General features: G+C 35.9%; 1 protein-coding gene across 1 annotated transcript; it reads right to left on the bottom strand.

The window, feature by feature from the left end:
• Nucleotides 1–1,288: 1,288 nt before the first annotated feature.
• Nucleotides 1,289–12,986, bottom strand: LOC124374112 (phospholipid-transporting ATPase ABCA3-like). The gene is made up of 3 exons (XM_046832407.1): nt 12,803–12,986; nt 2,709–2,928; nt 1,289–1,363 (listed from the first exon to the last, which is right to left on the bottom strand). Exons 2-3 carry the CDS (start codon nt 2,925–2,927, stop codon nt 1,289–1,291), a joined length of 294 nt encoding a protein of 97 aa, XP_046688363.1. The 5' UTR covers nt 2,928; nt 12,803–12,986.
• Nucleotides 12,987–14,475: the final 1,489 nt, after the last annotated feature.

Here is a 14,475-nt window from a genome sequence, read left to right as displayed (position 1 = left end):
TTAATGTTTCAATAAAATAATAAACAAAAAATTACAACAAATAAAGCCTACATTTATTTTGATGTATAGTAATGGTAAGTTATTTCTTTCAGTACTTTAACTAAGTAAAAATGAATTTCATTTAAATAATTTATTATAGTATTAAAAATGCATACGAACTTAAAAAAAATTTCTTTTAATTTAGTTTTTGGATGGCCAGCAATGTTAAACTCCCAAGTTAAAATAAATCAATTTAATATTTTGTGAGATATATAATTATTTCAGCATTTTATCACAAGAAGCCCCTTGCAAGTAGTTAGAAACAATAGCTTCATGACAATTAAGAATATTTAAAAACAAACTAAGTTACTCATTATTGTGCAAACTTGAATCACAACATACATTTTGAGCCTTTGTGTACATTTTGAATTTTTTTAAATTATGAAAACCATTTTACATTTGCAGGATATTTATTTTCTGCTGAGAGTTAATCCACTAGTGCACCCCTCCAATGAGTTTTTTCTCAATCATCAGGGAATCCTCGACTCTATAGTCAAAACCTGATACAACCATTGGATTTGCCATAACATAGCCTACATATTTGGTATTTTGACATTGTGTTTAACTTTATAGATTAAAAACATTTAAACATTGAAAAACTTTAAAATAGCTACATCTTGAAACAGATACCTGCCAAAAAGTTAATATTGCCCAATTGTGTAATTCAGTAAAAAATGGTTTCTATCAGTTTCATGAATTTACCATAAACGGTTCATTAGATAACATTTTTTCACACCACACACCCACACACACACACACACACCACACACGCGCGCGCGCACGACACACACACACACACACACACACACACACACACACACACACAGATGGATAACTTCTAAACTAAGCTGACGATGACACATGTTATCATGTGCTATTTGTCAGTTTTTACCTGCTAAATTAACAACATGGTAAATTTTTGATCAATGATGGTTGCAAGATATGCTGTATAAAAGAATACATTTTCTTTATTTTCAGCATTTAAATGTTTGTAACATAAATGTGTTACACTTTTTAAGAAAATTCTTTATTTTTAAATACACTTTAGAATTGAGAATAAACTGTCAAAAAAACGAATTAGATACATTGTGTGCAAATATATTATATTTTCAAGTACAATTACAAGTACTACAATTTTGATTACTACAGAAGTTGCTTTTTCTTCTCTCCTCGAGCAAAATGCATGAAGACTTCTTCAAGAGTGGTTGTCACTAATGTTTGTAGTCTTCAATGATGCTATGTCTTTCCTTCAGGTGCTCCAGGTTTTTGTAAACAGAACGGCTAGACGGATGGTTGGATCCGGCACATGGTAATGCAGCAAGCACTGTGGTCATTGCACAGGTATAACTTATAGAATATTCTACAGAATCTTTAATTAACTTAAATATTAAAATTATATTAACAGCATAAATTCGAACAACAACACAACAAAACATTTACTTTCTTCACATATAAAAAACATTATTGAAAAGTAAACCATTTTTAATACAATAATTTACTAAATCTAAGATCAAAACTTTTAAAAATTACAATTAAAACATTTATTATCTCATTTATGTCATAGGTTGTTATGTGTATTTATATTTAATGGAATGTCTTGATACATTTCCTGCTATAATGGAGATCATTTATTGAATACCCAACTAATGGAAAGATGTTAAATAATTTATATTTGTGTTTAATTTCCAGTTCAAAAACACAATTCTAGAAACAATGATTGACAAAAAACTGTTGTCTTAGGATAAGGAAATATTGTAATACTTTTTTTTTATGAATAATGTACTTGTTGTGAGGTTAACTTTACTATGCTATACTGAACACAAAATGAGATATTGTATGTGAGTTGCTTGATTCATGTGAAACCACCAGCAAAGATATCTTGCTAGCTATTTATTTCAATTTGCTATGATCAATTCCTCAGGTAGCAATATGAAGTACCTGAAAACACTGTTAGATAGTCTTAGCTGGATCTGCACCACAATGTAGATTAATCTATTAGAACATTAAAAATTGTGAGTCACTGTAAGCGATTTTCCTTATTAGTCTACTTTAAAGTTAAAATCTTATAACAAAATATAATTTGAACCCATATTAATTTATCATGTAGCAAATAGGTTTTATGACACCTAAAGAGAATGGAGTAAAATACTCGAATCGTAGGGTTGTGTATTCGTAATATTGACAATGGCAAAAGTCCGAAAACCTGTTACCCTTTTAAATTGTCCATAGTAATATAATACACTTTAAGCAGAGGATCTGAGAGAGTCATAGAGACTCTAGTTGTTGCCTTCCAAATAATATGAGACATATTGCAAGCCCGGCTATTTGGCTTTATTATTATTAATAATGTAAAGAGACTTAATTAATAATTTTAATTCTGGTGTTATTGCATGAAACTGAAATTCTATATTCGTTCAAAGTCTAAATATTACATCTCAGGCCTAAGTACATTAAACAGCAGTTTATTTGCCACAATCTAGGCTTCTAATAATATGTCTCCTACTATAGTTGATTTTCAATTGATAAGAATTATTAGTAAAACTGTCTCTCAATGACATTCATAATCAGTAACTAATCAGCCTATACATAGCACATATTTTATTTTATTGCAATGTCACAAAAAGGTTCAATAATATTTACTTATCTAGGTAACTAGAGTTAATACCAACCGAGTGTTCATCTTTGATGGAGCAGTATCTGAACTGTGACATCATATCTTGTTTGACTGCCTCTACAGCATGGGTCTGCTGGTGTAGAGCATTCAGCTTGATTTTAACAGTGAAACCTTGTCCAAACTTGTACTTCAGATACTCTGTACTGCCGACACACTTCATCTGACCAGCCACCATGATGGTCAGTCGAGAGCATAATGCCTCACACTCCTCCATGCTACAACATATTTTTCATTTGACAGTTAGATATGCTTTATTTAGGACTATGCAAATATATAGAATTTCTAGGTTGAAATAAAACATCTTAATTTATTATGCCTTTATTTAGCCACCGTATCTAATATATATACAACCGCATGTGTAACTGACTGACTGACTGACTCACTCACGTATACTAATTCTAACCTACTTCCAGATGAGTTAGAGACTTGAAATTTGGTACACAGATAGCTTTCCACGTGTAACCACCAGGAAAATCCCGAAAAGTGAGAATTTTTTCATTTTCAACCCCTCAAAAAAATTCCCAAAAAAATCGCGCATTCTTCACCCCTGCAGGCATTTTTTGTGTAAGCCCGATAGCGGGCGAACCGTTGGAGCTAGCTCGGATCTGACGGAAAATTCATGGTTCAGGAATGAAGTGAACTACAAAAAAAGGTTCTAATGACTTTTTGCTCTATCTTCCATGGTTAAGCGACAAAACGCTCGAACATTTGAAATTCCAGAGATTTTTTCGATAAAAAATAATGTTTCAAGCCCGATAGCGGCCGAACCGTTGGTCGTAGCTCAAATCTGATTGACCCATCAAATTAGCAAATTGCGCGATCTACAGAAAAGGTCCAGTAATCTTTTGCCCTATCTCGATTGGTTTGGCCGAAAAACGTGATTATGTACAATTTTTGTTGTAACTTTTTTACGCGAAACTTTTGTTTTTGGGGTCGATAGCGGCGAAACCATTGGTCGGAGGTCAAAATAAGACTAACGTTTTATTTAGGAAATAAGATGACCTACAAAAAAGGTCCAGTGACTTTTTTACTATATTTCCCTTAGTTTGACCGCAAAACGCGATTAAGTGAAAATATTGGACATTTTCGCCTAAATAAACGGTTGGTCGTAACTCAAAACAAATTTTAAACGGGATTTAGGAAATCACGTGATCTACAGAAAAGGTTCAGTGACTTCGGGAGTTGGCTGAGCGTTAGCTAAGCGTCAATAGTAGATAGGGACAGAGGAATAATTTATTATGTTCACAGACACAATACCCTCTAAAAAGGCCCAAGTGTGTCATTAACCCCCGGTAATATTAACCCCCCCCCGGGGATTTCCTGGTATGACCTGATAACCTCCTGTACATTCAACCCCCTGATGTGTTAACCCCCCTGGTAACATTAAACCCCCCAGGGAATTTCCTGCCATGACCTCATGTCCGAATTTTACCAGTCACCAAATCTCTTAACCCCCCCCCCCTGGGAAGATCCTGGTATGACCAGATAACCCTCTGGAGACTTATCCCCCGGTAACGTTAACCCCCCCTGGGAATTTGTTCATATGACCAGACAATATCCTGACGAAATTAAACCCCCTCTTGTCTTAACCTCCTTAACATTAATCACCCACCCAGGGAATTTCTCGCCTTGACTAGATAGTCTCCTGGTGATATTAAACCCCCTGTTCGACTTAAAATACTGCCTTGAGGTCGGTTTTTATTATGTTTATACTAAACAATTCAAGATAGCTGACCCGTGCAGACTTTTCTCCCGAGCTCATTTCTGGCTAATCCATAGGTCGTAGATCAGATCTGAGGGCACAATCGAAAGACAAAATTAAATTTCCAACAAGAAAGGTCCAGTCACTTTTTTGTCGTATCTCTAACGGTTTAACCGCAAAATGCCCTCAAAGTCAAAAAGTTTTTACGAATCCGGAAAAAAAATCTATGAAAAAGGTCAATTTTTAAATCCCTTGTCATTTACTTAATGTCCGGACTTAACCAGTCACCGAATTCCGCTTTTCCCCGAATTTGCAAGCGTTTACTTTGGGGGCCTGGGGGCGTAGCCCCCAGCGAGCCGAAGGCGAGTTTCAACATACAATTGCTTTTCAAATCAGATGTTGTCCAGTACACCTTTGTCGATCATAAACAATCAAGCCCTCGCCATTGAGCATGACTGCAATCCCACTCTCATCAAAGGTCTGTATCAGATCGTGTGGGGGACATAAAGGACTTTGCATTTGCTCACATTCAGTTTCAGACCATTTATGGAAATATGTTTTAGGTCAGAAATTTACTTGACTAACGGCTCGCTCTTTTTTGCAGGCTCAAATGACAAATACAGCCAACGGTCATCTGCATACATATGTGCAGCACAACTTTGTACAGAATCTGGAAAATCTGTGTATAAGTTGAATAAAACTGGGCCAAGACATCTACCTTGAGGGACACCACGCAGTTTTGAGAGCCATTGAGAAGCATCATTACCAAACTTGATGACCCGTTTATATCACCTACATAAGATTTGATGTACATTACTGTTTCCTCGCTAAAACCATGATAGTTCATTTTCGCTAGCAGCATATCATGATTAATTGAGTCAAATGCTTGGGAATAATCAAGCATCACCAAAATATTACACTTGCCATTATCTTTTAGCCTCAATTATATGACTAAATAAATTTGTGAGGGCTTTACAGATGCTATGATTTTTTTATAAATCCTAATTGTAGTTTTGGAAATGTTCTTCTTGTTTTTATGTAGCCCACAGTTTGTTTGATTGCAAGTTTTGCACTATCTTGGACATGGCAGGCAAGATTGAGATAGGTCTTAGTTGTTTTTCCATTCTTTAGGGTAGACTCCACTTATTAAACTTGTATTTACTAAATATGTAATTGCCCCCAAAGCGTATGGACTCACTGCCTTTATCATTTGAACAGTTACATTATCAGTACCCACTGCCTTTGATTTTATTTCATTAATAGCGGACTTTATCTTATGTTCTCTAATGGCAGTGAATTTAAAGTTCTCAATGTTTACATTGATTTTATTTAATCTGAAGAAATGTAATGTATCAGAAAGAATTATATCCAGGCCCCATTTCAGCAAAGTAGGCTATTTGTTCACATCATTCATATTTAAATTCTGCAGAAGGTTTTCATTCCCTCTTTCTCCAAGTACATCAGATCTTCTTAAGCAACTCCAGAAACCTTTAGGGAGTACTGTAGAGGCTAATTTGTTTGAAAAATACTCTTTTTTGTTTTTTAAATAAAATTATTCAATCTATTTTATAGTGTTCTTTATTTTCCCTAATCTGTAAATTCTCAAGTCTTTCAATATGTAGGTCTATGTTTTTCTCTTTCATGAGTTGTGATATTTCTCTCTTTTTCCAGGGAGCGTTTTTATTGGTTAATTTTGACAGACAATAGGGCAAACTCATCATAGACACTTTTTATTTTTGTAGATATACATTTTCTATATCATCCACATTGTTCAACTGATATACCTTATCCCAGTTTGTCTATAAAATCCTAATAACTGCTTGATTTACACTAAACTTGGAGAAATCTCAGTAACTTATGAATTTTGGTCGCATCTTCATTTTTTCTCTCAAAATATCACACTAAACAAGTTTTGTGGTCAGTCATCTTTACACCTCTATAGACTAATACAGATATGTTTGGGACATCAATGTGTGTTCCTCTTGACCTTAACTGACTAGTTCTCTACGATATGGTCTAACAAAGTGGCTGAGGAGCTGTCACTCTAGTAGGCTCATTTATGGCTTAGACAGCATTTAATTCCTTCAAGAGTTAACATAGATATTCAGCATTCTGATCTACTTTTGATAACATATTTTTATATATGTTCCCAAGCAGATGACAAGTAGAATTCCATTGCTAGGTCAGTAAATAAGGCGTCCTGGGACATGAAAACGTCCCAAAAATGTCGCTCAAAAAATATAACAGATTTTAGGTGTAAGGCAACACCACCACCTGTTTGTCTTATGTCTTGTAATTTGCAGTCACTTCACATCAAGGAGTACCCTGGTATAATAGTTATCTGAGGTGTATTAGAATGGAGCCAAGTCTCTGCCATCCAAAAAGTTTTGAATCCGAAATCGGCCACCAATGAGCTTATTTCATCAAACACAGTATTCAATGATTTCATGATCAGGTGGCTGACCCTGAAAAACACACCCTTTTAACCCCCTTGCAACTAGTTTCCCGAGAGCTGAGGGTGCATATGCTCACACACTGACCTCAGCCGTCATGGTCAAAGCAACAGCTAGTTCCACTTTCTGTCTCAGGATTCCAGCTGAGAAGAAGAGCCTCAGAAATAGTGTTCACAGTAAACTCAAGCGAGTGATACTTCTATTGAAGTGGCCTCCTCTACTAAGGTGAGGTTCTTTCTCCCAACATGATAGTGTGCTTTAACAAATGACACATATAAATTTATACACATGATTTCAAGTTGTGAATTGAAGTCATATAAAGATCAAAATAATACACTGTCAAGAAATATTTTGGAATTTGGAAAATGCTTTTTTAGCAGTGTAAAGTAGGTCTGCCATGCTATGAAGGGTTTCCTGTTTTTCATGCCCTCCATTGTATCCTTGACCTCCCCTAAAGATGTCTATAATGGACAGCTTAACATCTAAATAATTAAATAACTTATTCTTAATATCTAATATCTTCCCACCACACAATCAACAATCCAAACAAGCACCATCGTAGATGCACCGCTTACTAGAGTACCTCAGATGCGAGTTCCCAATAAGTAGTACATCACAGAAACTACATTCATCACAGTTCTGAGAGCTAGGAGTGGGAGCAGCACTGATGGTGGCATTGCGAGGTGTCGGAGGACTGGCGGCAAATGATGGGATAGAAGCGGTGTCAGTCATTGGTTCAACAGCTATCAATTCTGCCAGTAAGCTGTCACAGTCAGTCATGGAGCTGCATTTCTGTCTTACCCGTGATTCCATATGCCTTACCTCGACTCAAAGTTTAAGTCTAAATCATCAACCTAAAAATCCTATTCCATCAGACAATAAGGCCTATAAAATCCCTGAAAGAGGCTCTGTGCTCAGCAAAACCCCACCAATGAATACTTTTAAAAGATTACAAAATGAAAGTCATGAGGAGTTTTTTATAAAGCACATAGACTTCTACAAGGACTTAATAACAAACTGGAGGGAATCCTGCACCACACTTAAGCCTACCTTACTGCAGGGCGATCTTGCCAATAGCTCTGAATTCAACGAAACAACCCCTTTAGTGGAAAAAAGTAGTTTTTTAGACAAAAACTCACCCCATATTGAAAACGATTCAAAACAAAATTTTACAAAAGAAAAACAATAGGCTTTCAAGTAGCAAAACTCTCACCGTGCTACATCAGAACGTAGATCGAATTTCTAACAAAATTGACAAGATGAATGCCCTTCTAGACACAACAAACCCTGACTTAGTCATCATAACAGAACATGGACTAAAAAGAGAGGTCCTGCTAAAACACAAGACTGATCGGCTACAAATTAGTAGCAGAATTTAGCAGGACAACTTTCTTAAAAGGAGGTGTTGCCATCTATGCAAAAGAGTTGCTTCAGGAGAAAATTGAAGCAATAAATGTTCATGACCAGTGCATTGAGCTATTGTGTGAAGTGGCAGTCATTAAAATCAAAATAGGAAAAATTACCACCTTCATTATAGGTGTGTACAGAACAAACAGAAACTTGATTCAAGGCCTGGAAATCATAGCTCAGATCCTTCAAAAAATACAGGCAGAAAAGCCATCGTGTCATCTTCATGGGCGACATTAACATAGATTCACTAGATAAAAAGCATGACTACATCCTAATGCAAGACATCCTAAAAAGCCATGATATGGAGAGACTCGATTTACCACCCACAAGGATTACACCAACTTCAAGAACCTCCATTGACTGTGTTTGCACAAACCTCCCGCAAGAGGAGCTGGATGTTCATGTCATTAACACAGGAATTTCCGATCACACAGGCCAACTATGCACACTAAAGCTGAACAGCACAAAACTCCAGACACCTTCTACCATGGAGCGTAGGCACATAAACAACAGAAATCTTTATAAGCTCAAAACATGTCTCGGCCAACAAGACTGGACAGAAGTCTACAGTTCTCTGGAGGTTAACGATGCCTACAACAGATTTCTTCAGATACTGACTGATGTAATGAACGAGGCTTGTCCGATGGTTAAATCAAGAACAATGCCAAAGCGAAGTAAATTAATGTTAAATGACCCTACAACAATTCACCTAAAAGGAATGCTGGTTTAAGGCCCAAGACCAATACAATGCAACAGGTAGTGAAGAGCATAAGAGAAATGCATCAGCGATAAAAAAGGAATATGACTTGAGATTAAGACTACTTAGACAACAGGCCACAAAAAACGCTGTGGCCGAAGCTGAATAATAAGACAAAAGCTTTATGGAGGGTAATCAACTCGGAAAGAAAACCTAAAGAAAAAATAAACCTCCCGACTGAACTTGACATACAAGGTACACTCTCATCTGACCCAATAAAGATGGCAGACTATATGAACAACTTTTTTGTCAACATAGTTGATGATACAATCCATAACAATGGACAAACTACTGGCCAAACAATGTTACTACCAGTTGAAAATCCAGATATTCCTGTATTAGACCTCTACCAAACAACCAGACAGGAGGTGTCTCGAGTTATGGATAGTCCTGAAACCAAAAACTTCATCAGGCTATGATGGAATCTCAGCAAAGCTTTTAAAAACTTGTAAAGAAGATCTAATTGACCCCATAGTAGACATAGTAAACAAATCTTTTTTGTCTGGAAACTTCCCATCTGCTCTAAAAATGGCCAAAGTCTACCCATTGTTCAAACAGGGATCCCCAACCCAAGCCTCAAATTATCGACCGATTTCTCTAGTTCCAACATTCTCTAAAATAATTGAAAAAACTGACACTAACCAGACTCATAGACCATGTAACGACAAATGAACTCCTTACAACCCAGCAACATGGATTTCTGAAAGGCAAGTCAACAACCACCGCCCTAATCTGTCTGGTAGAATTCCTTATTGATCAACTTGAAGATGGCAACACCACCACTGCTATTCTACTAGATTATAGCAAGGCTTTCGATTGCCTCAGCCACGAACACCTCATGGCTAAGCTTAGTGCGATAGGTGTAATAGGGACTGCCTATAACTGGTTTCACAGTTACCTGACAGGGAGGTGCCAAATGGTTGAACTTATGTATAATAGCAAGGGGATTATGCAACAAATCAAATCTGAACCAAAAAGCATCACACGGGGAGTTCCTCAAGGGTCTGTACTGGGTCCAGTAACTTTTTATTTTATTTACCAATGACTTTCCAAGATATCTAAAAGACTATTGCAGATCACTAATGTATGCAGATGACACTGTATTGCTATTGGGCAACAATAATCCAAAACATCTTGAAGTGACCTCTTATATTGCTCTTAACATGGCAATTCAGTATTGCCATAGGAACGACCTCGTTGTAAATGAGACAAAAACTAAGCAACTTATTTTAGGCAAGCACAGAGAGGCTGTAGGCAAGTTACCTGACCTTGAAGAAAGTTACTGTTGCCAAATACTTGGGAGTAACAATTGATGAAAGCCTCTCCTGGACCCCCCACATCGATCTCCTGTGCAACAAGCTAAGTGTAAGCCTGTTTGTAATTCGCAGGATTAAGAACATCTGTGACGTGGATACAGCCAAGATCGCCTATTTACAGCCTGTTCGAGACCCATTTACGCTATGGTATTGAAGTATGGGGAGCAACTACAAGGGGTAATCTAGAACGAGTGCTCTTGCTCCAAAAACGTGCTATAAGAATACTTGGAGATCTCCAGTCAAGAGAAACTTGCAGAAGCAAATACAAAGACCTAAAAATCCTGACTGTAGTAAATCTGTATATCTTGGAAGTTGTAACATACTCACATCTAAAATCATTAAGCCCCATAAGAACTGCAAGCTCAGATTCATGACTACAGCACAAGACAGTCAGCCAATTACAGCCTTCCTACACACCATCGCACAATGACTGAGAAGAAACCCAGCTATGCAGGTGCCAGAATGTGGAATGTCCTTCCTCCAGAGCTGAAGACTGCAAGCATTCAACAGTTTCGTCACTTGCTGAAGAACTGGCTTCTTGACCACCCATTTTACTCCATGACTGAGTTTTACGGATGGCGACAATCACAGGAATTTTGATCCTCTAGAAGAAACATTTTTCACCATTCTATTTATTGTTATTGATAGTATATGTTGTTTTTTATTAATTTATGACGCAAATTCTGTACTTAAAGTTCATGAATAAAGCATGCTGACTTCTGACTTCTGACTTCTGAAATCAGCCTCCAACACCTCCACTGTTGTAAGAAGAGCCTGGCGTTCAGCAGTCAGACTGGTTATCTGCTCTTGACTCTCCTGGATTACTTTATCAGTTTGAACACTAGCACATTGGTTGACAGTCTCCTGGAGGCACACATTCTCTTGTCTACATTGGTCAGCTGAGCACTAAATCTAGTCTCATGTTTGTCTCATGTTGCTCCTCAAGCTCACACTACTCCATCGACTTGCCTTTATAACTATAGTTGAGGTTCATGCCTCGGTGCTCAGTTGGTGAGAGGAATCTCCTGCAATACCTCACTATAAACCCTGGACAGATCACTTAGCTTGCTTGTAAGAGAGCTAATATGAGGGAGCAGTCCTTAATTGATTCCTCACTTAATGTGGGAGCTGTAGATCTAAGCTCACTATAAAATTTAGCCTAAAAAACGTGAAATAAAACCATTCTAGATCAATTTGTATTTTGCTGTGTGTATGATGAGATTTCCCCTTAATTCAAGATTGCTTTTTAACCCACTGGCTTACTAATTTTACAGCCTCTGAAACGCACAGTAAATATTTGCCCCAAAGTGGAGAATTTTTTTAATAATAATATTTCTAAATCTATTTTAGTCTAAAATTAATTATAAAAGTAAATATTAATTACTTATCATAATTAACAAGAAATAAATTATGACAGGATAGATTTTAAGGGGGACGGTATATAAATAAAATCGTTGTATAACATTTTATAAATGAAGAGAAATTAAAAAATTGCAATAAGTTTGTTAGCATTTGGATTTCCAAAAGAGACTGAAGGATATTTAAACAAGTGAGAAAGTGTTTCCAACAAAGCCCAAGAAATCTATTCTGAAGGCAAGTCATGTGAGTTAGTAATTCTAGTAAAACCTATATGGAGAGTTTGAGGAAAAGAAATAACGTCCTTATCTTTTAAAGTTGTTACAAGCTTTATTGCCTACACACTACAGTTTGTGTCAACTTTCAAAACAAAATGTTATTGCATAGCAATGAACATTTTCTAACTCAAGTCACATTCCGTGATTAAGCAAAATGTTTCGTATGTAATAATATGATTATTCGTAAATACTTGTTGTTACTTGTGTGAATCATAAAATTCCTAAGGTACAGTCATAATGAGCCACCTCAAAATTGAATTATTTTGTACTATATCCCAGCAAAGATTGTTTAGGTCATCTATATACATTAAAAGAACTGCTCCTGGTCAAAAAACTTGATGCACAAATATGCTCTTTCCTCAATTCAATTTCTTATTATAACCTGTTGCTATCTAAACATATTGCAACTGTTTATGTTGTCTTAAGTTACCGTACCTGGAGTAATTTTACACTTTGCTTGATTTGTAAACAAAAACAGCAAAAAACAAATTTATGCACAGTAATATATTTTTTTGTCAAGAAATTCTTTTATAATGTTTGACACATCAAATGTTCTTTGATTTAAATGCTGTCTTTTAAATTAACTTTAATGTACTCGTATCCCTATAATCAGTATAAAAACAGACAGTTACACACCTAAAGATAAACTCAAAGTTCCTTCAAGTAACAAAGAAAAATATAGAACCCAGGATTAACCCATATGGAACTCCATTTCAGCCTATTTGCACTTGTAAAATGCAAATAGGCTGAAAAATTAGAATTAAGACTGTATCTACTTGTCTTTATTTTTTGTCATTATAGCAAACATTTTCCTCACCTGTGAGAAGTGAGGACTATGGCCTGTCCAGCTTGTTGACACTTGGATACAACGTCCCACAGTTTACGCCTGGACACAGGATCTACTCCAGAAGTGGGTTCATCCAGGAACACTACTGGAGGCTCTCCTATGAAAGCTATTGCAGTGCTCAACTTGCGTTTGTTGCCCCCCCTGTATGTGCCACACGGGCCGGTCAGCATACTCCTTCAGACCTAGTATAGTAATAGTAACAATCTATAAAGAATAACAGGATTTTGGACATTTACTATTATTAAGTTTTAACAAAAACTAAAACACTACATTTCAAGAACTAGTATCTGTCATCTTCTGTTAGTTAAAAAAAAAAACTAAAACCATGCATGTATATTAACAAATCCACAAAAACATGACAACAATCCTGCCAAATTCATAGTTGAAAGTATAATAATAATTGTATATCAATAAATTTAAACATTTATCTGATAATCAGTATCAAAGAAAGACTAATCAAATCAACCATAATCTTTTATGAGATAAGTTGCAATTTTTTTCTTATCAGAGCAAAGAGCAGCCATTTCAACTGTCTTTGTAGCAGACTGCAAGCTTGTTTAACAAATTTAATTATCTGTTAACTAAATATCTTTATATTAATAAAGAGGTTTACATGCTTTTCTGTTCTTTTATATCCCTTCACAGCTTTGTTCATTAGCAGATTATAGGACTTAAACATTTTTTATCTCATAGATTTTATCAAAATAAAGGGTGAAAAAGTTTATAAACTCATTAATAAAAGTATTTTTATATCAATCCATCAATTCTTTAATTGCACAACATTTTTTATATAATATTATTTTTGCAATAGGCAAACAGGTGTATCGTCAGTTACTTAAAATAAAATAAAAAATTAAATTGAAATTAAAATAATAATTATATTCATATAAAATCAGTGCAGTCTAGCATGGTCTGAAATTAGGTCTAAAATCCATGCAGTCTAAAATTAGGTCTAGCATGGATCGACCTAAGTCCTTTAGGCCGATATTTTCTGTCCTCCTTTCTTCTCAAAAACCATGGAAGAGATGGATACTAAGTTTGCTTGGGAGGGATCTCTCCTGGAGGGCTCTCTACATCCAAATCAGCATGGCTACACTCCAGGAAGATCATGCGACTCAGCCCTGCATCAGCTGGTATGCAGGACAGAGAAGGTACTGGCAGCAAAAGAAAACAGTCATATGTGTCTTTCTGGACATCGAAGAAGCTTTTGACAACACAGGTATCAGGCGATTGTCAATACAGGCTTAGAACAAGAATATTTTAGCTGTTGATGATTCAAAAGTGCCTGAAACTGTTTAAAAACATACCTGTAGCAGAACTTGTATTATAAAAAGTTTTGTAACAACATATTATGACTGTAGAAGGCATCCAAGGTATGCTAACTTGTGTGGGAGATTTTATAAAGTTTTGTAACATAACGTTTATCAGCTACAGCATAACAAACTCTTAGCTAATACGTACACTTTCTCCTCTGCCTAGGTTTGTCCAAACATAACTTGAAATATAGCTGTAACCCAGAAGTGTTTCAACTTATATACACAAACATTTGTGAATGACTGCAAACATTAGACGACATTGATGACAAATGTGCCATGCAGTCAGTGTCCAATTTGGATCGAATCCGTAATATCAGTCTGATGAAT

Source organism: Homalodisca vitripennis, unplaced genomic scaffold (assembly GCF_021130785.1).
Source record: "Homalodisca vitripennis isolate AUS2020 unplaced genomic scaffold, UT_GWSS_2.1 ScUCBcl_7323;HRSCAF=14967, whole genome shotgun sequence".
Taxonomy (NCBI): Eukaryota; Metazoa; Arthropoda; class Insecta; order Hemiptera; family Cicadellidae; genus Homalodisca; species Homalodisca vitripennis.
Note: the sequence above shows the minus strand (reverse complement) of the source record. Positions and strands in the feature narration are given on the sequence as shown.